This window comes from Manis pentadactyla, chromosome 11 (genome assembly GCF_030020395.1).
Source record: "Manis pentadactyla isolate mManPen7 chromosome 11, mManPen7.hap1, whole genome shotgun sequence".
NCBI classification, from domain to species: domain Eukaryota; kingdom Metazoa; phylum Chordata; class Mammalia; order Pholidota; family Manidae; genus Manis; species Manis pentadactyla.
In genome coordinates, this window is record NC_080029.1 from 5,321,144 (window position 1) to 5,342,672 (window position 21,529).

At 45.8% G+C, this 21,529-nt stretch overlaps 1 protein-coding gene across 4 annotated transcripts in view; it reads right to left on the minus strand.

The window, feature by feature from the left end:
* The window catches only part of EVL (Enah/Vasp-like), a 147,962-nt gene that overhangs the window by 64,664 nt on the left and 61,769 nt on the right, over window positions 1-21,529 (minus strand). Inside the window, exon 1 of one of the 4 annotated variants that reach the window (XM_036882425.2) lies at window positions 9,217-9,360. The exons of the other annotated variants lie outside the window; for them this stretch is intronic. Within the exon in view, the coding sequence (XP_036738320.1) occupies window positions 9,217-9,227 (11 nt within the window). The 5' untranslated portion in view covers window positions 9,228-9,360. Of the gene's footprint in view, window positions 1-9,216; window positions 9,361-21,529 lie in introns of those variants that run through there. 4 annotated transcript variants of the gene reach the window in all.

Consider the following 21,529-nt stretch of genomic DNA (forward strand, 5'->3'; position numbering starts at 1 on the left):
TACATGATAATGCTATCTCAGGGAAAATGTGGGCCTCTGTGGGAGCAAGTCTCATCTGTAAAACAGAACCGACACAACGTAAGTATCTGCACAGGAAGGTGCCCTGTAGCTGGCACATTCTGTGCCCAGCAGGTGTGCGTCTGCGCCCACTCCAAGGCCCCGGAGCCTCTGATCACTTCCAGTGTTCGTGATGGTTCCTTAGAGCTCATCTCCCTCCTGAGCAGCGGGCCTCTGGATGGCAGACGCAGGTGTGAGCCACCAGGCCCCCTGCCGCTCCCTGGGGTAGCGCGGGGCCTCCACCTTAGCAGGCACACGCTCAGCAGCTGCTGAGCAATCAGTGCGTGTGGGAGTGGTGGGGAGGCCAGGCAGAAGTGGCTATAAAGAAATGTTTCCAAAGCCCAGCACAAACAGAGCCAGACCTCTGCGGCTGTTGGTAAATTCCTGACTGACTGACTTTCAACATTCAAATGATGAAAGTGAACTTGAAAAGCGGGCTCGGAACCACCCCGAAGGAAGCCCCTCAGCTGGCAGCAGAGCGGCCGGCATTGAGAACACAGGGCCATGCAAACTGGTCTGGACACCCCAGTGCCGAGCATTTTCTGTCCACATAAGGAAGCAAGGATGGCAGGGACAAGGCACAGGTCCTCTCCTTCCCACTCCCACCCTCTCTGAAGCACATCTGCCAGTTCTGTAGACCCACTCCGTGCATGGGGAGGCTCCGTGATTCCATGTGACGCTCAAAACCACCGTTAGAGGTAGTGAGTATCTTTAACCAACTTTATGTTCAATGACTTTGCTAGAGTCAGCCAGGGAGTGACAGACACCTCTGGCTGGACCCTGTCCTCCTCCCCCTTTCCCTGGAGGCCTCTCCGTCCTCCACACTGCCACTCACATTTCAGACTCCCCAACACTCCTGAACACGCTCCCTCCCCTCCACCCACCAATCTGCCCAGGTCCCAGGCCCCCTCACCTGCCCCCATCTACAGGCTCTCCAAGGTCACCAGAGGTGACAGACTTGCCCTCGCTCTTGCCCTCCTGGTCCCCTTTCTGAAACATTTCCATTGGCTCTTCTCTGACTGTCCGGTGTCTGATCACCATACTTCCCACGGTGGACCAGCAGTGAGAGGGAATGTCTGTCTGGCTGTTGCCAGCCAGGGACCAGAGGTATCCCCAAAACATGGCCCAGGGATACTTTGTGAATGCCATCCTCAAGAGACAGGACGGGAGGTGAAGAGAGCACTGCCTCAAAGTCCCCGCTCTGCCAGGCTTGGCCTGTAATTTGCTATATGACCTCAGGCTCTGTAAAATGAGGGAAATGATCTTTCTTGACTAGCTTCTAACTTTGTTGGGTTTTGAATAATACTGAGGAAATAAACAGAGTGCCATTTATAAAACATGATTAGGACCCAGGCTGCCATCTTAAACAAGGAAAATGGCACAAGTAACAGCAAATCTGGCATGAAAGGAAACTAAGGGGTGTCGGCATGAAGCGACCTCTGCATACACAGGCTTTGAATACATGCTTGTTTTTGAGTGTGCCTAGTTTTGCTGGGTATCATATTTCTAAGCTTTCGAGGAATCTTTGTTAGGGAAGAGGGGGCATCCACAACTCCCTTGGGATCTGGCCACCCTGCTTTCTCTAGCTCTCTTCTTGCATTAATTTAAAAAAGAAACCAAGAAAATATTTCATTTACTGAGTGCCAACTACCAAATATATTCCCACACCCACTACTTAAAAGAAACTCAACCATCTGTGTAATAAAAGACAGTCTCTGTCCTCAAGTGGAGGGCACACATGCACACACGGATACAGTTGGTCCTTGAACAATATGGGTTTGAACTGTGTGGGTCCACTTATACAGATTTTTTTCAATATAGTACAGTACTGCAAATGTATTTTCTCTTTTGATTTTCTTAACATTTTCTCTTCTCTAGCTGACTTTATTGTAGTAATACAATATATAATACAACATACAAAATGTGTATTAATTGACTATTTATGTTATCACTAAGGCTTCTGGTCAACAGTATTAGTACTTAAGTTCTGGGGAGTTAAAAGTTGTATGAGGATTTTTGACTGAGAGAGGGTGGGGTAGGGGGTCAGTGCCCCAACCCCTGCTTTGTTCAGGGGTCGACTGTAGTCTGCAATGCTATTAATGCCATATCTGGGTGTGTGCAAGGTGCTAGAGGTGCATTTAATCCAGCCTGGGAGGGAGTGGACTACTTCAGGCAGAGCAAAGGCACGGAGAAGAGAGGGAGCCTCCTCAGCCGGCACGCAGGGCCTCCCATCACTCCTCAACACATCTTCAAGTCCCTTTCAACCCATGCCACAGACGGTATCACCATGTTCCAATGTTCCACTTCAGTGACTGACAAACAGGGGCTTAGAGCCATAGCATTTGCAGAAGCTGAGAAATACTGGGAAGAAATTTATGTAGATGGAGGAAACAGGCCTGGAGAAGGGGAGTGAGTTTCCTGATGTGCCATGGCTCAAACGTGGAAGGGCAGGGACCAGACTATGGTCTTGCTTTCAGCTGCAGAATAGGGTTCTGCTTAGCAAAGCATTTTTACCATGTGTGACTTAGAAATAAATCTAATACAGAGCCCATATTTAGAGTTACCCAATTTTCCCAGAAGTGTTTTGACTATGATCTAGAATCCACTTATGCATTACTTTTCGTTGGGCTGTCTGCTTTAATCTCTTAGCATTAAATGGCCAGAATGTTAGGCCATTTTTTGTTTTTCATTGATACTGATGTTTTGTGTGAAGAGTTCAGGCTCATTGTCTCCTGGGCAGCCTGCTCAGGGCTGTTTCCTCGTGAGGGCATCCAGAGTGAGCAGCAAGAACACCATGAGGTGTTGGTGGTACCTCCTGCTCCACCCCACATCGGGTAGAACACGCCGTTAGCCGCCTTACCGCGGGGAGGCAAAGCTGATTACGGGAGTGTTCGCTGGCTTTCTCCATGGAAAGGAGCATCTCCCCCTGGGTAATTCATAAATCATCTGCAGGGGAACTTTTTTCTTATTGGGAACAGGCTTGAAACAGGTTTGATATTATGTTCTAAACTTAAGTATTTATTCTGAAATACTTCATGCCTGTGAGAAGTAGGTTCCCACGATCCCACCACTCAGCCTGGGGACTGTGATGTCACCTCATAAAGCCGTGCAGTTTCAGGGAGGCCCCTGCATACCCTCCCAGGATCCCAGTGCCTCCCACCCACCCCATGGGTGCCACCATCCTGAATCAGGGGCTTACAAGTCTATGCATGCTTTTCGTACTACAGGCATATAACTGACTATTTTACAGAGTGGTTCTCAAAACTTTCTTGTCTCAGGACTCCTTTATGCCCATAAAAATTATTGAGGATGCCAAAAAGCTTCTGTTTATGTAGGTTAAGACTATCTATATTTACTATATTTGAAATTAGAACATAAGTTTTCAGAATACTAGAATGCACAGGCACACATTTTGTCACCTGTCAGAGTGACAGAGTCAACACCGCATGTAGCCTCTGGAAAATTTCACGGTGTACTCATGAGGTAAGAGTGAAAAAGGCAAATGATATCTTAGCATTATTATAAATATAGTTTTGACTCACAGACCTCTAACAGGGTCGGTCCCCTGACCACATTTTGGGAGCTGCTGAATTCAGCAATAAAAACAGTTGATTAGATCTTCATATATGAACATGCAGAGACTCAAATGGTAACTGCTTGGGCCCCATTTTTCTAAGTGTTAGAATTAAAGAAAGACTTTGGGTAAATGAAGTCTAAATTCACTGTTGACTCAAACATCTTTTCTTCAGCCAAATTGGTTGAGAGCATGAGACTGCCACATCATGTGCAATCAAGATGTTTGCCTTTTCTCCACTATAATGCCACTGTCCCAGACGCTCGGACAGCTGGTCTCCACTTTTCTGTGAAGTCTAGTGGAATCTGGAAAAAACACACTCCAGCCAACTGTTGAGAGAGTCTGATATTCTTAGACTGAACCTGTCTCACACCCACTTCCCACACTTTTTTCAAGGCCACTGGCATAGCCCTTTCCTTGGGGAGCCATCTGATATGCATATGGCTATCAGGGCAGCTCGAACCTCAAAAACGTTAGTAAATTTCAGTATGTGCCTGTGTCCCCAGTCTGTGACTCTGATAACTTGTGGAAGTGAAACGGGTTTCAACACAGCCTTGGGACAGCTTATCCCTCTGGCTGGGCCAGGGACTGGGGCAGTGTGCCCATCTCCAAGGGCAGATGAACAGCCTGGGAATGAGACTGGCTGGGCCCCGGCTAACATCCCGAGTATCAGCATGGCAATCCGGCTCGGTTCATACACATGAGTAAGTGCATGCCATTTACTAGGTACAGGGACTCCGTCCTAGTCCTGAAGAACACTAGGCTGGGCAGGGAGATGGTGAATGGTCATGGCTGGCAGAGATAAGCATGGGGGGTGACAAAAGGGCAGAGAAGGGGTCTCTATACCTCTCCTGTATCGACAGTGTGAAATCAGGCTGCAAAGGAGAACTGAGGTCAGGAGGCCCTGATTCTAACCTCAGCTCTACAATTTTGGGCAAGCTCCTTCTAGAGGTTACAGCTAAGCTTAGCTTTTGAGAACACGGAGATCTGGTTTCCAGTCCCGACTCTGCTAAGTGACGCCGCTGTGATCTGGAACAAGGAATCTAACTTTGCTTTCTTATCTAAGATGGGACTAACAACACAACAAAGGATGAGGATTAAACAAAACAGAAAAATATAACCAGAGTACTGCTTAGCATGTAACACTGAAAAAAGGGTAGCTGCTGTTATTTTTCTCCTTTATGGGTTCAGTTACCAAGGTGAAGCCACTGGATTAGACCAGCTCCCAACCATTTTCTGCCCTGGGACATCTGAGGAATGTAACATGCTCTCATGAGAACAACCCAGAATCATTATGGTAATGCTTCTTAAATGGAGGCACACTGGATTCTTTGGAAAAGACAGAGACGTTTCAAAGCTCTCCACATGATTTGGCCTCTCGTCCCCGGGAAAGAGGAGCTGGACAGCGTGATCTCCGTGGGCTTGGCTGCGTGTAAGCTTCGGGGACTCTCTGACCCGCTCGTGCAGACAAGACGGCAGAGTAAAGACCAGCTGCTCTTAGCGACTCTCTACCCAACCCCACTGCAGAGGCAGAGGTGCGGGCTGAGGGGTGGGCCCCGGCTGTGTGAGACTTCTTACATCTGTGCGTGTTCAAGGTCAGCAGGACTTCGGAGTATGTGGTGATTACTGTGCCCAGGCAGCCAACTACCGAGGACACAGGGAGCCTTGGTGCCACCCCTACCTGACAGCGGGTGAAACGCCTGCTTTTCTAGGTTTTTGTCCAACACCACCCTGCCAGGAGGCACCCCAATCGGCAGTTTTGGTAGCTCAGGCATCTCCAGTACCACACACCAAATGGAGTTAATTAAATCCAGCAATTTAATATATGTGCATTGCCAGCAGCGTGGTAGGCACGGAGGGTATACCAGTGAGCAACACAGACAAGAATCCCTCCCTCTGGGAACTTACACTCCATACGGGAAAAGAGAGATACAACAAGAATAATGAACGAGTCATGTTGTATGCTAGGAAGTGATAGGTGCTTTAGAAAGCCACCACCGCCACCAGGCACCATGGGGACAAGACGGGGACGAGGGGAGGGACTGAAATGAGCCGACCCCGCCCGAAGGGTCAGCCACACTCACGCACGCAGCTCTGCCCACTGCTCTGTGGTCTCAGCTGGGCCTGCTTACTTGAGCCTTGTGCCGCCATCATTTACTGGGAAGCTGCTCTGAGCAGGGGCAACACCCACGGGTCCCCAGCGGGCACTCCAAGTCCCAGGTCAAGCCTTCCTCACTGTGGTAAGAAAACCAGGATCCGACGGAGTCAGGTGTGACTCATGGCTTCCTTCACACCCACATTTGACCCCTCCAGTGGGGCAAATACCTCCAAGTACATTCCAACCCGGGCCCTCCTCGCTGCCCATGCTGATGGCCCCCACCACTGGCCAGTCCTAACCAGCACCACCTCCTTCCAGATGACATCGGCCTCCCGGGTCGCCCTGCCTCCATCCTTGCCAACCCTCATCCACCCGTGGCCAGAGTGACCTTCCTTAAACCTCTGTCAGGTGGCTCTCCCTTTGCTTGCAGCCCCCAAGGCCCCACGACACGAGGGGTAAAACCCAAGCTCCTTGCCGGGCTCCCCGTGGAGAGGCCTGACTGCTGCTCTGCCCTCCCCGATCCCCTCAGCATGGAGCTGCAGCCTCCCCCTCCTTTTCTGACCCCTGATCCCACCAAACTGTTCCATCTCAGGCCTTAACACTTGCTGCCCCTGCCCAGGACCCCTGCCCCCTGTTTCCATTTTCAGGCTTTGGCATGGCCACCTCAGGTCACCATGGAGACATGGCCGCCATGCCCACGATGGACATCAGTGCATCTCCACCTCACCGCTCTGCTTTGCCTTTGCCGGGTCTCCTTTGTGGTCCCTTGGCTGGATCCCCCCGCCCCCGATTCCAGGACAGGACTGTCTGTCTTGCTCACCTCTGTGTCCCTGGTGATGCTGAGTATTATTTGCTTGGTCCTTTAAAAAACCATCCCACCCTTCAGTTTACCTGAGACCCCACTTTCTCCGGGAAGTCTTCCCTGAGAGCCTCCTGTTACACTTCCTGACTACAAGCACATGTCTGCACCATGGGGACACGCCACAGTGTCACCACGTCTGCATGCTGCTACCCACTGGCTTCCCCAGCGCTAGCTCAGTGTGCAGGGCACAAGGGCAGGGCGTCTGTCGTCCGGAGGCATGAGCACAAGGTCACGCTTCCTGACAAGAATGCCTTGGCTTCTCCCCCTATGAAACAGAGCTGCCGCTTTGGGACTCTTGTGAGAACTGCACAAAGTGGTGCCAGTGAGGGCAACAGGGGCCGCCACATGTTCCAGGCCAGCTAAGGTTCAGAAATGCTCCAGGTAATGGATGGCCAGCTGGGGCTGGTGATGCAAAGGCCCCCTGCACACACGGATGTGGAAATCTAGATTTTCTATCCTCATTATGTCAGCATGAGGGAAAATGAGACATTTACAGTTTTTATAGGGCTGTGCTTGTGGCTCCATGGACACCACCCCCACTGGTGCTGTGGGGGTGCCCTCAGCCCTGTGGCCAGTGCTGTGGGAGTGCCTGCTGTGGGGGTGCCCTCAGCCCTGTGGCCAGTGCTGTGGGGGTGCCTGCTGTAGGGGTGCCCTCAGTTCTGAGGCCAGTGCTGTGAGGGTGCCTGCTGTGGGGGTGCCCTCAGCCCTGCAGCCAGTGCTGTGGGGGTGCCTGCTGTGGGGGTTCCCTCAGCCCTGCGGCCAGTGCCGTGGGGGTGCCCTCAGCCCTGCAGCCAGTGCTGTGGGGGTGCTTGCTGTGGGGTGCCCTCAGCCCTGCGGCCGGTGCTGTGGGGATGCCTGCTGTGGGGGTTCCCTCAGCCCTGCGGCCAGTGCTGTGGGGGTGCCTGCTGTGGGGGTGCCCTCAGTCCTGTGGCCGGTGCTGTGGGGGTGCCCTCAGCCCTGGGAGGGGATGGCAGGCATAGACAACCCAGGCTTTCTGTTTGGTTGGGCCACTAATTTGCTCAACAAAGACAAGTCCTGACCCAACTCCAGGCCTGTTTCCTGACGTGTACCTCAGAGCTGGACTAGATGTGACATTTTCAGACTTCAAAATCCTCACCACCAACAATACAGCAATACAACTCTTTCCTCCAAGGAATGTTGAGGAATACTCAAAAAAGGTAAAGAGAGTAGACTGGGTTGCAGTGAAGGGTCAGATGCCTACAGCACCACTAACCTAGATGCTCTACTGTAAACAGGCCCTAAGATCCTTTCAAGATGGAAACTTATACAGTTTTTCCAATTTAAAAAGACTTTAAAAAGAATTGCTTTGCTTCCCCATTTACTACTGACACTGCTCTCTGCAATCAGAAGTTGACAGGATAAACCATCTGAGTTTTTCACAGTGTAATTCACACCTGGAAACGAGTTGGTTCCTACCAGCTTTGGACGTCAACACACCCTGGAAATGGGAAGTATTCTGTTTTCCAAGGACTTTAAAGTTGAAGGAGCTAAACCCTTTAAAGCTAAAGGGAAATTGCTAAAATGATAGAAAGCTGGCTGCAAAGGAGCAGGAAGAAAGTCAGTCATAAGGACAGCGTGTTTCCCAGGCCCTGAGGACACGATGCAGGGCCTGGCCAACACCACCCCCCTCACCAAAGCCCCTTTCTGGTGACCAGAAGGTGCCCTGGATGAGTTCCACTTGCTCAATACCTCACTGCAAACGTTTTGGGAGCCTGGGTGGGGTCCTGGAGGAGAGCCCAGCCGAGGCCGTGCCGCTGGGTCCAGTGCCGGCCCCTCTCCAACCAGCCATGCGGCCCAGCTTCCAGAGGCTTCCTGACCCACAGAACAGGAGCAAAACACCTTCCTGATCCTCCCAACAGACTTAAAGAAACCAAGTAAGAACACTGGTGAAACAGCACTTTGGAAATCATGACGTACTCTTTAAGGTGTGGGATTATAATTTTATGCTGGGACACAAAGCTGTAATGAGTTAGTCAAGTACATGCCCCAAATCCCAGAGGATGCAACTCTGTCCTGTCGCCTATGATCTTGCATGGAATTGTAGGCAGGGGAGAGTCATGCCCAAAACATCACCTCACCTTCAGCAAGAGAACAGTTAGCCGTGCAGAAGGCAGACTGCTGCTCACAGTGGCCAGCGGCCTAAGGGCGGTCACAGGTCCCTCAGGCAGCTCAGGACTCTGCTAGTCAGGTCCACGAGGCTCCTCCTCTTTCCCAGTAGTCAGGAAAAATCACCTGAATGCTTTCAGGCCCTTCGGGAGTGAAGAGCCAGCACCCAGCCACAGCACGTCGGAGCCAAACCACAGAAGGGTAGATAGGCAGATCCACTCTGCGACCAGAGGCAGGTGTCTGACTGCCGAGTAAGTGCTTCTGACACAGACTCTGAACCGGGACTGGGACAGACCAGCAGATGGAGAAGGAGCAGGCTCTGTCCTTAACTTGCTATGACCTTGAGTGAGTCCTCTGCTCCCTGGGCCTTGATCCCCCCATGAGCACGTGAGTGTAACAAGAGCATCTGGGATGACTTCTGTGGTCCCTTCAGCTCTACACTGTTCTGATTCTAGGCTGCCTCTTGATGTCCCCGACCCGTTTGGACCCCATACTCACCCCGTGGCCATGGCTGAAAGGCTGTAGCACAGGGAACCCTGAGGTGATGAGTCCTGGGCCCTCAAGGCCACACTGATCAGAGGACCACAAACCCTTGGAAGGCAGCAACTTGAATTTTAGACTCTCCTTCAAACCAAACAGGAAAAGGAAGCTGAACCAGAGACAAAGGGGAAACAGACCCCAGTGAAAAACTGAAACCTAGGTAGAAAATAGAGAAACGAGGCTCACAGAGCAGAGCCCCAGTGGCGTGGGCGGAGAGGCAGTGCCCCTGCTACCGGAGCTCTGACCTCAACCTGTGAAGGTTTCCTGCTGGCGGGGGCCTGGCTGGCGGGACCCGGCGTGGGGCTGGTGGCTCCACGACAACCTGCTCACAGTCGTCTTGGGCAGAGCCAGCTGCAAGGTCTGGGCCTCGGTCTTCCCATCTGCTAGGGTCAGTGCAGACGGCTTCCTGAAGGCCTGGATAGAAAGGCTCCAGGACCTAGGTTCGTCCCTGCTTATCTTCCAGAGAATAAAAGACTCCATGATGATGGTTTCACAGCTGGTAAAAGCTTAACATTTCCCTCTGGCATAAACCTTGCACTACTGTTGGGGACACGCTACTCTAATGGTGATATTTCAGCCAGCAACTTAAGGCCTGAAAGGAACATGTTTGAGGAGGACTGGAAACCTGGCTTTGTCACTTGCGCACTAAGTGAACCTGCAGCTCATCATCTGTACTTTGCACGTCTCCACAGGGTTCCTCATGACCATAAGATCCAGTCCCAGTCTTTCATTCAAGATGTACTGAGAAACCAGTGTCATGAACTGTGCTGGAAACCAGAGACAAAACATACAGAAGGACTTTTAGTCTAGAAAGGATATGAGATGGAAATGCCGGCAAATAGATGCATTAATATGTTATTACTGATAAGAGTGAAAAATGGCTGTGCAGAGCACAGGACAACAGAAAGACCAGTTCTGACTGGAGAGCTGAAAGCACTTTGAATGCTGAAATGTATTTCAAAGGCTTTCAAAGATCTATGTTTCCCTATAAGCAGCTCTTTAGGTACAAACCATAAATTTTGACATATTGTGGTTTTCATTTGCCTTTAGTTCAAAATATTTTGTTTTCCCTTGTGATTTCTGCTTTTATCTATGGATTACTTAGAAGTAATTTGCTTAATTTCTAAATATTTGGTGTTTTCCTACATCTGTCATTGTTATTTATTTCTAATTTAATTCTATTGTGGTCAAAGAACATCCTTAGTATAATTTCTTAAGTTATTCCTGGTATGATTTCAATTCTTGAAAATTGATGGAATCTTGTTTTATGGCCCAGCATGATGTTCTTCTTGGTGAATGTGCTACATGTACCAAAAAAGAACATGTATGCTGACATTGAATGTGTGCTCTAAAATGTCAGTTAGGTCAAGTGTTGTTCAGATTTTCTATGTCCTTAGCAGTTTATTGTTGTCAATTGTTTTTGTCTAATTGTTCTGTCAAATGCTGAGAGAAAGGTTTAAAATCTCCAACTGTGATTAGATCTGTCTTTAATTCTGTCAAATTTTATATCATGAATTTTGAAGCTCATGAAGTACATCTATTTTTATGACTATTACATCTTCCTGATAAACTGGCTCTTTGATCAGCATGAAAGGTGCCCCTTTGTCACTGGGAATACTCCATCTACTTTATTTACTTCATCTGATATTACTGAGCCATTCACACTTTCTTATGTTGTTTGCTTGGTACCTCTTTTTTCATTCTGCATTGGTTTTCCGTCACTGCTATAATAAGTTACCACAAATGTACAGCTTAAAACCACACAAATTTATTATCTTAGTTTTGCAGTAATAGTAGGTCAGAAGTCTGCACAGACCTCATGGGTCTCACTGGGCTGAAATCAAGGTGTTGGAAAATGAATCCCCTGGTTTTCAGATTAGGTGATTTCTATTCATGGGTCTCCAAGTCCATTAGCCCTAACAGTCTCTAATTCACTTTTAATCTCATCCAGTGACTTTTTAAGTTTAATTTCTAGTACTAGAATTTCCATGTGGTAAGTTTTCTAATAACTTCCCTCCCTCTAGAGAGTCTCCATCTGCTCTCGCCATCTTTTTCATTTTATCCACCTCTTTGGCCTCTGACTGACCTGTGACCGTGGGTTTAGGCAGAGTAGGGTGAGGGCCTCCGGAAAAAAAGCAAAGCAGGATAATTACAGTCAGAGCAACATAACAATGTGCAAAGAAGCTCTCTACCAAAGCTCTGTGTTAAGCACTACGCAAAGTCAGAGTTACACTAATTCTCTAGGGTAAAGATACCAAACTAAGAATACAGGCATTCTTCAGTGAAATCAGTTAAAGCTCAAAAGGCCTGGAATGTTTGTTTGAATGCTCCCCAGATAAAGAAAAGTATCTCAGCACAGCCCATGATTTCACTGTATCAATTAGATCATGACACTATAAAATTTACCTTAGCCTGCTAAAAGGTCCAGCTTAATTTTAACTATACCTATATGCTGTTTTTCCTTCTCTAACCCTAATCAAGTAATCTGCAACTTGGGCAAAAGATTAATTTAGTAAGCAAGCCCAGCTATAAACAGCCCAAGAAATTACAAAGATTCTTAACACACTCTTTTGCAAACAGACAACAACCCAGCCCACCTTGGGGGCAGGGCAGGGCAGGTGGTCTTCAATGATACGCTCCCAGGGGGAAACTGCTATCCTAAGAATCAGAGCAGCAAATTTCTTCTGTTACTAATCAAAAATGCACATTCTAGGACCACTTAACAAGTGTGCACCCCTAACCCTTTACCACATTCCTAAAAATCCTCAACTGCCTATAAATCCCCTAGACCACGCACCACCATGAGCTCTCTAGTCCCCTCCTGTCATGAGCCAGGAGCTCTACCCTCTCACTTTATCTCTAAATAAAGGCCTCTCCCTTGTTCTCTTACCTTGAGTGTCTGCAAAGGTCACTCTCTGACTCCATGAACAAGAACCCTGGTGTCAGTAGCAGCTCTGAAGAACTTGCCTGCTAGTTCCAACTTCAGAGTCCCTTCAGGGTCTACTGATTGCCTTTCCCCCTTAAGTATAGGTCACATTTTCTGACTTTTTACATGTCTACTGATTTGTGATTGTGAGTTAGATATTGTTATGATACGCTGCAGACAGCCTGGGTTATGCTGTCTTCCTTTAAAGGTATTGAGTTTGTACTGACAGGCAGGTCAATGCCTGAAAATAGCAAGGCTTTAATATTTCATGTTGAGTTTCAGTATCCTTTGTACATTCAGGTGCTTTGTATATTTTGTTCAGTTTCACAGTCACTTAAGTCAAGAGAGCAATGACTACTACTCTGTCATGGGTAGAAGTGGATGACCATTATGGTCATTAATGAAGTACCAAGGAGATTCATTTTCTCTGAGTGTTTGCCGAAGATGTTGGCCTGAGTGAAAACATCTTCACTGTGAGAATGTGTCTTTCACTTTCATCCCTCATTTCCTCTGTCCCCCACACATTACTACTGTCTTTTCTTGGTTGCAATAAATAGGTAACAGGAAAGAGTGAACCTTCTGGGGGCATTCTTTTTACTCTACCATTGAGCTTTAATAAAGCACTTGAGTAGAATTATGAGAAGGAGCAAAAAATATGGAAAGATTTGTGGCCAGGGTGTCAAAAGATATGGATTCTAGCCAATGCTTTAGTACTGGCATGCTGTATGTCCTTGGGAGGTCACTTCCCCACTCTTGACCCTGGCTTCCTCATTTGTTCAGTGAAAGGACTGGCCATGTTTTTGTTATTCATAACAAGCCTGCCCTTTCAACCACCCCTGACTTTTGGAAAGCCAGTAAGGACAGGGGCTTGTTCAGGGGAACCAACCTAGTGACTAAAGGCTGGGAACTTGTGGCCCCAGCTTTGGCCTCTGACTGGCCTATGAGGGCAGAGGAGCTGAGGGACTGAGACTGAGTTCAGCCACCAATGGTAAATGATTCATTCAAGGATGCTGATGCAATGAAGCCTCCACAGAATTCCAAAAGGACGGGGTTTGGTGAGCTGGGCTGGTGAACGAGAAGGCATCCATGTGGCAGGAACGGCACACCCCCAACTCAAGGACAGAAGCTCCTGTGCTGGGGGCTCTCTCAGCCCTCAGCTGTCATATCTTTTCATCTGGCTGGTCACTGTGTCCTTTCATACCCATAGTAATAAACCAGTAATCTAGTAAGTAAACTGGTTTCCTGAGTTCTGTAAGTCACTCTAGCAAACTGATTGAACCTGAGAAGGGGGTTGTGGGAACCTCCAACTTAGAACCATTTGGTCAGAAGAACAGGTGACAATCTAGATTTGCAACTGGTTCTGAAACTGGGTGGTGGGCAGTGTTGTGGGACTGAGGCCCTAACCTGTGGGATCTAAGGCTTTCCCCAGGTAGACAGTGTCGGAATAGAGTTGAACTGTAGTCCATCCAGTTGGTGTCACAGACTTGCTTGATGTGTGGAAAACCCACACATCTCGTGTCAGAGGCAGTGTCCTAGAGCAGTGTAAGAGTAAAAAAGAAGTAAAAGTGGAATTTTCCTTAGATAACATATACCATGGGAACCAGAACTAGAAGATTAATAAGCATAATGCCACTGGAGAGGTAAGGGAAATGGGAAAATGCTCAAGGTATGAGTTGGGAATAAACAATTTTTTTAGTATAATAAATTAAAAGATTAAAAAAATATAAAGTATGAAAAATATAAAAGTATAAAAATAAAAATAAAAATAACAAACTCAATGGATAGGCCCAGCAGAAGAATAAACAGAGGTGAAAACTATCTAGACATAAAACCAATCTAGACACACCAAGAAGGGAAAAAGAGGAAGTATCAATATCAGTGAAAAAAAGCATCTCAAAAGGAAAGGAAAACAATGAAATAACATTTGGAGACACAGTGACAGGGAATTTTACAGAATTCCAGAAAGACATAAAAATTCAGACTGCAAAGGCTAACAGGGTGACAAATATAACTGATAAGCAAAATAATAATAAGCGTGCACATATACATACACACAGATTATAATATCTAAGAACCTCAAAGAGAAAATTCTAAAAAGTTTTGCAAGGAAAACCAGATCACCTATAAAAGAACAAAAATCAGGCCAGACTTCTACACCCTAGCTACAATCAATGTTAGGAGATTATCTTCAGAAAGCTGGAAGAAAACTTTGAACTCTCCATTTCATACTTTGCTAAACTAGGGGAAATAAATATATTTTTAAGTATACAAGATCTCAGAAAGTTTACTAGGTATAGACCTTATTTAGAAGAACTTTTATGGGATTAACTCCAGCACAAAAGAGCACTTACATAGGAAGATAACAAGAGATTAAAAGTGAGAGATTACAACTGAATCCCACTCAGCCATAAAAAGGAAGGAGGTACTGACATGTGCTACAACATGGATGAACCTTGAAAATATGCTTCAGTGAAAGAAGCCAGCCACAAAGGCTATGTATTGTAAGATTCCATTTATGAGATGTCCAGTTAGGCAAATTCAGAGATAAAACACAGATTCGCGTTGTCACAGTGTGGTGGTAATGGTGGTACTTTGTGCCTAGGTCTTAGGGCCAAGGGCAGCCTGCCCCAAGATGTGCCATTGTGACATGTGAGCCGAAAACAATTATGGACCAGTACTCAGAAAGACACTTTGACACCCCCGCTGCACACAAACACACACGCATCTGCACACACACATGCACGCACACTGTGTGAAAAGAATTTAGATGAAGGAACTGCCCCAGGAGAGCCATCGTCATAGAAGCCGTATTATAATGTAAACTCCGTGTGGCAGACAGGGAGGGATGCGGCAGAGTCTGTTAAAATTCCTCTCTGTGTCCCATAGTTTCTGTGTGGCCCATCAAGTATTTGCTTACCACACATTTACTCTTTCATATTCCTGTGACTCCTCCCCTTTTCCTTTGAAGTCTCAGTCCCTCCCCCCTCTCCTTGGTTCAGAATGGCATACAGACCCCATTCTCCCTGTCTTTGGCATCTATGTCTATGGATTTCCCCATGTATGTAATGAAAGTTTGTTTTTTTCTCCTGTTCATCTGTCTCATGTTAATTTGATTCTTAGACCAGCTGTAAGAACCTCACAGGAGTAGAGGAAATTTCTTCCTCCGCAACACGACAATGCCATTAAAATAAAAGTTTAATGTTACAGTTCCCCTTGAAATGAGAGGCTGGTATTAGGGAAGAACCAGTGTTGGTTGGTCAGGAGGCAGGGAGGTGTCAGGGGAAGGCATGGGCCAGTCTTTACTGGGGTTTCTGTGAGCAGGGCAGGGCAGGGCACGGTAAGCAGATTAGAACCGGCTAACTGGAATAATTCCAGCAGGCTTGGGGCCACAGGGGCTGTCCCCAGTTGGCCCTGGGTGATTCAGGGCAGGGGAAATAAAGGCTTGGTGTGTGAGAGTTAAAGGAGTGTCTGGAGCTCTAGGCTCGGGACTGGCTGGTCTGAATATGAAAGGTGGGCTCACCGACAAGTTCACTGTCTCTAGGAACCAGCCTTGTCCTGGGGGGATTCTCTCCCCAGCCAGTGAGGCCCCCCCACAGACGTCAAGACATTCAAAAATATACAAAATAGAATTAATAGGGGGAAGCACAGGAAGAGACTGCTTAATGATAATGGGGTTTCCTTTTGGGGGATGAAATGTTTGGAAACTAGATGGTGGTTGAAAGGAAGGGAGCGACACACAGCAGCAATTCACCGGAGAATTCCGCTTTATTAGGGAAAGGTGCTGGGTTATATAGGAAGGGGCATGGGGTGATTGTGGTGTCACTTCTACGGGGCTGGTGGCTATTGGCTAGGTGCTGGGATTAGGGGGGCAAGGGGTGATTGGGGTTCAGATGGCGCTGGCAGGAACCGAGGACCCGGAAGAGAAGCAGGAATTTCGCCATCTTATGGGTGGGGGCCCTTCAGTGGTGATGGTTGCAGAGCACTGTGAGTGCACTAGATGCCACCGAGCCACACACTGGAAAATGACTGACACGGCTTGAAAAATTGCGCAGAGGCAAACATCTAGTAAAGCTTCTTACTGTCTGAGGTTTAATTATATTTGAGTAAGTAACAATAACCAGTAACTATTTTTAAAGAGAGTGTACCTGTAACTTTGAACAAAAACTCCAAGTACACCAAGTTGTGGGTGTGTGGGTATTACTCCTAGAGGAACAAAGGGAGCTCAGAGTAGAATGAAGATGAGGGAAGCCATGGACACTGACAAATCTTGAAGCAGGGAAAATAAAAAATAAGCATAAGCACAGTTATGTTAGGAGGAGCAGCCAGAAGACTGAAAATAAAACCAACGGTTTTTAATTCAACTGATGGAAACTTCATATATACATGAGAGGCAGGGCAGGAGGAAAAACCACATGGAAAAAACGTGTTAAAAATAGAAAATATAGAATAAGACAGCAAAAATAAGTGCTATTACTTTGGTTTCCCAACTTCTTTGTTTGTGTATCTTCTAGAAATATTTTGAAAAATTATGTATTATGCTGTATATTTTTAAGATGACATCAATTATTTTTCTTAGGAAGTTTAGATGGTTGCAAAGCATTCAATATTTAGAAACATTATATATGGTATATGTGCATTAAATATATTAAATTTACAAACGCAGTTTAATATGTGAGCTTAAGCTCTTTCAATTTATGAAAAAAGTCTGCCATAAAACTTAATTGGCCGAGCCTGTTTGTTCTGTCAAGCTATTCAGACAGATCAGATTTACTTGCTATCAGAAAAAAACTGAAGGATTTTCCAACTCAAGCATGATTATACACATCACAGTGAGAGCAGATCACTTCGGAATTCCTAATTTTAAACAGACAACTAAACAGATAAGGCATGGCACTATGCCACAAGTCAGTAGCCGTGGTGAAATAAGCTGTGCTCTTCGATATTTTGTATAGACGCTGTTTTGGTTTGCTCTCAGGACACTCTCCTTTATTCCTGTTTGGTCTCTGAAGGTTATTCTGGCTTGAGCAATGGAATTGTAGATTCAGAAAGGGTGGGTGACATGCCTTTCTTCTGCACAGCAAGAAGAGAGGAATCATGAAGGTGCCGTGCGGAAGGTAAATGGCACCACAGGCACCTTTTCAGACAGATCAGTGTTAGGATGGGATGTATGGACCTGGGAACTCAGGAAACAGACACCTTGCAACTCTCCCTGCCACGTGGCCCCAGGCCCAGGAAGTCTTGATGTACCCTGGGAACAAATGAGGCCCAGTCTGAAGACACCTACTATGAATAGGTTAAAAATCATCAGTCAAGAGACAGTCAAGAGATTGCTAGATTCAATAAAAAACAAGAATCAGAGTTATGTAACCTCCATAAGACAGTTAAAACAAAAGGATACTTCAAGATTGAAAATGAAGAGATGGAAAGTTATAAGGCAAATATAAATGAAAAGAACACCCAGTTAGCAATTTTAACATCAAATAGACTCTAAGGAGAAAAGATTAATGATTCAGAGAAATATTAAATACTGGAAAAAATAATCATGATCATGAGCATGTGTTCATGTACTATAGCTTCGATTATGTGAAGTAACTTAAAAATATGGGAGAGGTAGTCAAACAATCCTAGTGAAAATTTAAAAATGTGACTTACTAGGTATTTTTTAAAGCAGAGAGATAACAAGCTAAAAAAAAAAAGCATTAGCTCTCCACTCAGGTATCCCGTGCTTTAAAGTTCTCTTTGTTTAAAGGTATAAAACTCAAACTTCAGAAAGATCCAGGAGGTAAATTAAGGCTCCTCTCCTCTCCCCAGAGAGAACCATGGTTAACACTGGGGGAAAGGTCTGTGTGGTGGGCAGGGGTACAATTCTGTCTGATCACAGACTGCTGCTTCCATTGTATTTTGTGAACCGTGTTTGGGCGCACAGGCGATGGACTGAGGGAGCTCTGCATCACAGAGAGGGACTTGTACAATGTAATGTCTCAGACAGTGACACACGCACAGGGTAGCTTGGGGGACCTTGAAGGCCAGGCTAAGCGGGAGAAGCCAGGCATAGAGAACCACACATCACATGGTTCCAGTTATGCGGTAAGTCCACAACAGGCGAAGACAAAGGACAGAGGCAGAGCAGCAGTTGCTTAGGGTCGGGGGGCAGGGTTGGGGAAAACTGGGGAGTGACTGCTAATGGGTACAGTTTCCTTTCGGGGTGAGAAAAATGTTCCAAAATACATTATGATGGTGGCAAAACTGAACATACTAAATACCACTGAACTGCACACTTTAAGTGGGTGAATTTTATGGTATGTAAACTGCATCTCAATAAAGCTATTATCCTAAATGTAGACTGAAAATAAAATGCTTTCAAATGGGCTCTAAATTAGTGGGACTTTGAGACTACTGAAGAAAATCACCCCACCTTCTGGTTCAAAGCAGAAACAACTCTCAGTAGAAAGGACTTCATCGAGGGAGGCAATTCTCCAGTTATTTCAACTTTCCAGAAAGTAAAGAGAAAATAAAATGAAGCAAGGGCACCTCTAACTAAAAAGGCACCCCCACAATACAGCAGATGCAGCTTCAAGGCAAGCTTGAAACCTGACCTGGGACTGTTTATTTTTCAAGCTCTATGTTGAGTGTTTTAGGATTTCCAAACGTTCTGCCTTTCAATGATTTCCAATGCTTTTACTGAACATTTGAAGGACACATTAACTAGATTTGGTTAACTACAAATCGAATAAATCCAAAGAATCTACTGAGAAACCATTTTCATCATTTGAATTACAGAAGGTTTCTTCTGTTTGTTTCTCAGAACTTTGTTTGGCTTGGTTTGAATTTGTTTCATTTCTATGAATTTAACACCCATACAGATCTGTGTAACCACCATCACAATCACGAGATACAGTCCCATCACTCACAAACCCCTTTAGTGGTTGCCCCCGGCCCCCACCACTTGTTCCCAGCAGCACTGGGCACTGGGATCACCATCTCAGCAGCTGTCCTTCGGAGAGCACCACCCATGGAATCACATGGCAGGAACTGCGTAAGACGGCTCCCTTCACTCAGCACAATGCTGAGGTTCATCCAAGTTGTTGTGTTTATTAAATATTTTTTTTCTCTTTTAGCAGAGTAGTATTCTACTGTATGACTAAAACCACAAATTATTTATCCATTAAGTTGAACATTTGAGTTGTTTACAGTTTGGGGCCCTTATAATTAGAGTCGCTATAAACAGTTAGGTATGCATGCGTAGGTTTTTATGTGCGTATTAGTTTTCATTTCTGTATGGTAACTATCTAGGATTAAGATTGCTGGGTCACATGTTAAACTTTATAAGATACGGCTGAACTTTTTTCTGGAGCAGCTGCACTGTTTTTGTTCCTACAGCAACGCAGGAAAGTCACTGTTGCTCTGCTCCCCACCAGCATTTGGCCCTGTCAGTATTTTATTTTCACCATTCTGAAGAGTATGTAGTAATGACTCACTGTAACTTAGTGTACATTTCTCTAATGACTACTGGTGCCCTGTGCATTTTCCTTTGCTTGTTTGCCATCTGTATATCCTCTTTGGTGAAGTGTATGTTTAACTCTTTAGCCCATTAAAAAAAATGGGGCTGTTTTCTTACTGTTAAGGTTTGAGAGTTCTTCACATATTCTGAAGACAAATCCTTTGTGATTTGCAAAAGTTTTCTCCAAATTTGTCTCATCTTTTCATTCTCCTACCAGTGCCTTTCACAGGGTAACAGCTTTTAATTTTAATGAAGCCAAAATTATTTTAATTTGATGAAGTCCAATTTATCGTTTTTCCCTTCTACGGCTCTTACGCTTTTGCTGACATACCTGTGAACTCCTTGTCTAGCCCCAGGTCATGAGGACTGTTTCAAGTTTTCTTCCAAAATTTTATAGTTTTATATTTACATTTAGATTTAGAATCCATTTTGAGGTCACTTTTGTACGAGTCAAAATTTTCTACAATTGGGTCAAATTCTTTCTTTTGCATAGTGATGTCCAAATTCGTTCCAACTCCATTTGTTGAAAACACAATTGCTTTCTCTAATGAATTGCCGTTGTACCTGTCAAACATCAACTGACCTATTTCTGTCCAACATCTCCGTAAGTCATCTTGAAAAATCATGAAGCCAGCTTGTTGGTATCTTATACATGTCTCAGCATCTGAACTCAGAACTTGAATTAGGCTCAGTAACTGGATATTTGACTCATTTATTTTGTCCTGTGGGTTGTGGATAATGTAACCCATTCTCTTGCCAGGTTGAGATCAGTTTCTGATACCACAGTATGAGAGGTACTGGCTGCCTGGAAGCATATGGATGACTAGGATAGGCAAACAGAAACCGTAATACGTGGGACCATCTAAGAAAAGTGGGGCCGGTGAAACTGGAGAGAGGAAAGGAGCTCACAGGCAAGAAAGATCCCCTTTCAAGTGAATCCTAGGAAGATGATGAGTACACCAGTGGCTACAACCAGGCACAGTGCTAGGTACTAGGGACCCAGAGATGGACAAGATATGTGTCTTGCTTTCAAGGTGGGGAGGCCACATGGAAAACTGTTTTAGTTTGACACAGGCCATTGAGCCAACTATAAGTGTATGCATATCTCATCAGGTAGGAGATTGGATCAAATGACTTGCTTTGACTCTGATTTTGTGTGGTTGCCCAAGATGGCCTAAGAACTCTATTTGGAAATGACTTGTTTCTGATTTGGGGTTTATGGCTTCATGAAGAGACTGAGGTCATAGGAAAGAAAGGTCTGTCCAAAGTCTTCAAATAGTGGTTGCAAAACTGAGTTAGAAACCAAGCCTCCTGTGCTTAGTCCAGGACTATCCTTTACTGTTTGTCAAAATTAAGTAACCGATGCCTCCTTCTGATATTTACTGTCTCCATGGGTTTCCTGGCCCTTTGGGTTTTCAGTCCTGCAGGCTTACTGTCTTAGAGACCTTTATAGAGAAAAGAATCCTAGGATTTGAAATCTCAACACTTTTTTTTTCAATGACATGAAAAAATTTGTATCAAATCACAGGTCTCTCCTGAAGATTTTATTTCTGCTCTGAGCTATTTCTGGGTGACCTACTGCTCTAATTAGGCTGGGTAAACCTGGCTTTCATGAGATTCAGGATATGGCTGGAGGAAAAAACTGTCAGGACTACTTAAAATCATCAGTGCCCAAACTGGCCTCAGAGCATTCCAGGAATTCACTGATTTGTTCCATGATTCATTCCGCCGATTAGCCACAAACACAGACACACAGGGAGAACAAACATCACTGACTGATCTAGTCTTACTCATGAACCCTGGGCAGGACAGAGCAGGAAAACACTAATACTTCAGCTAGTCCC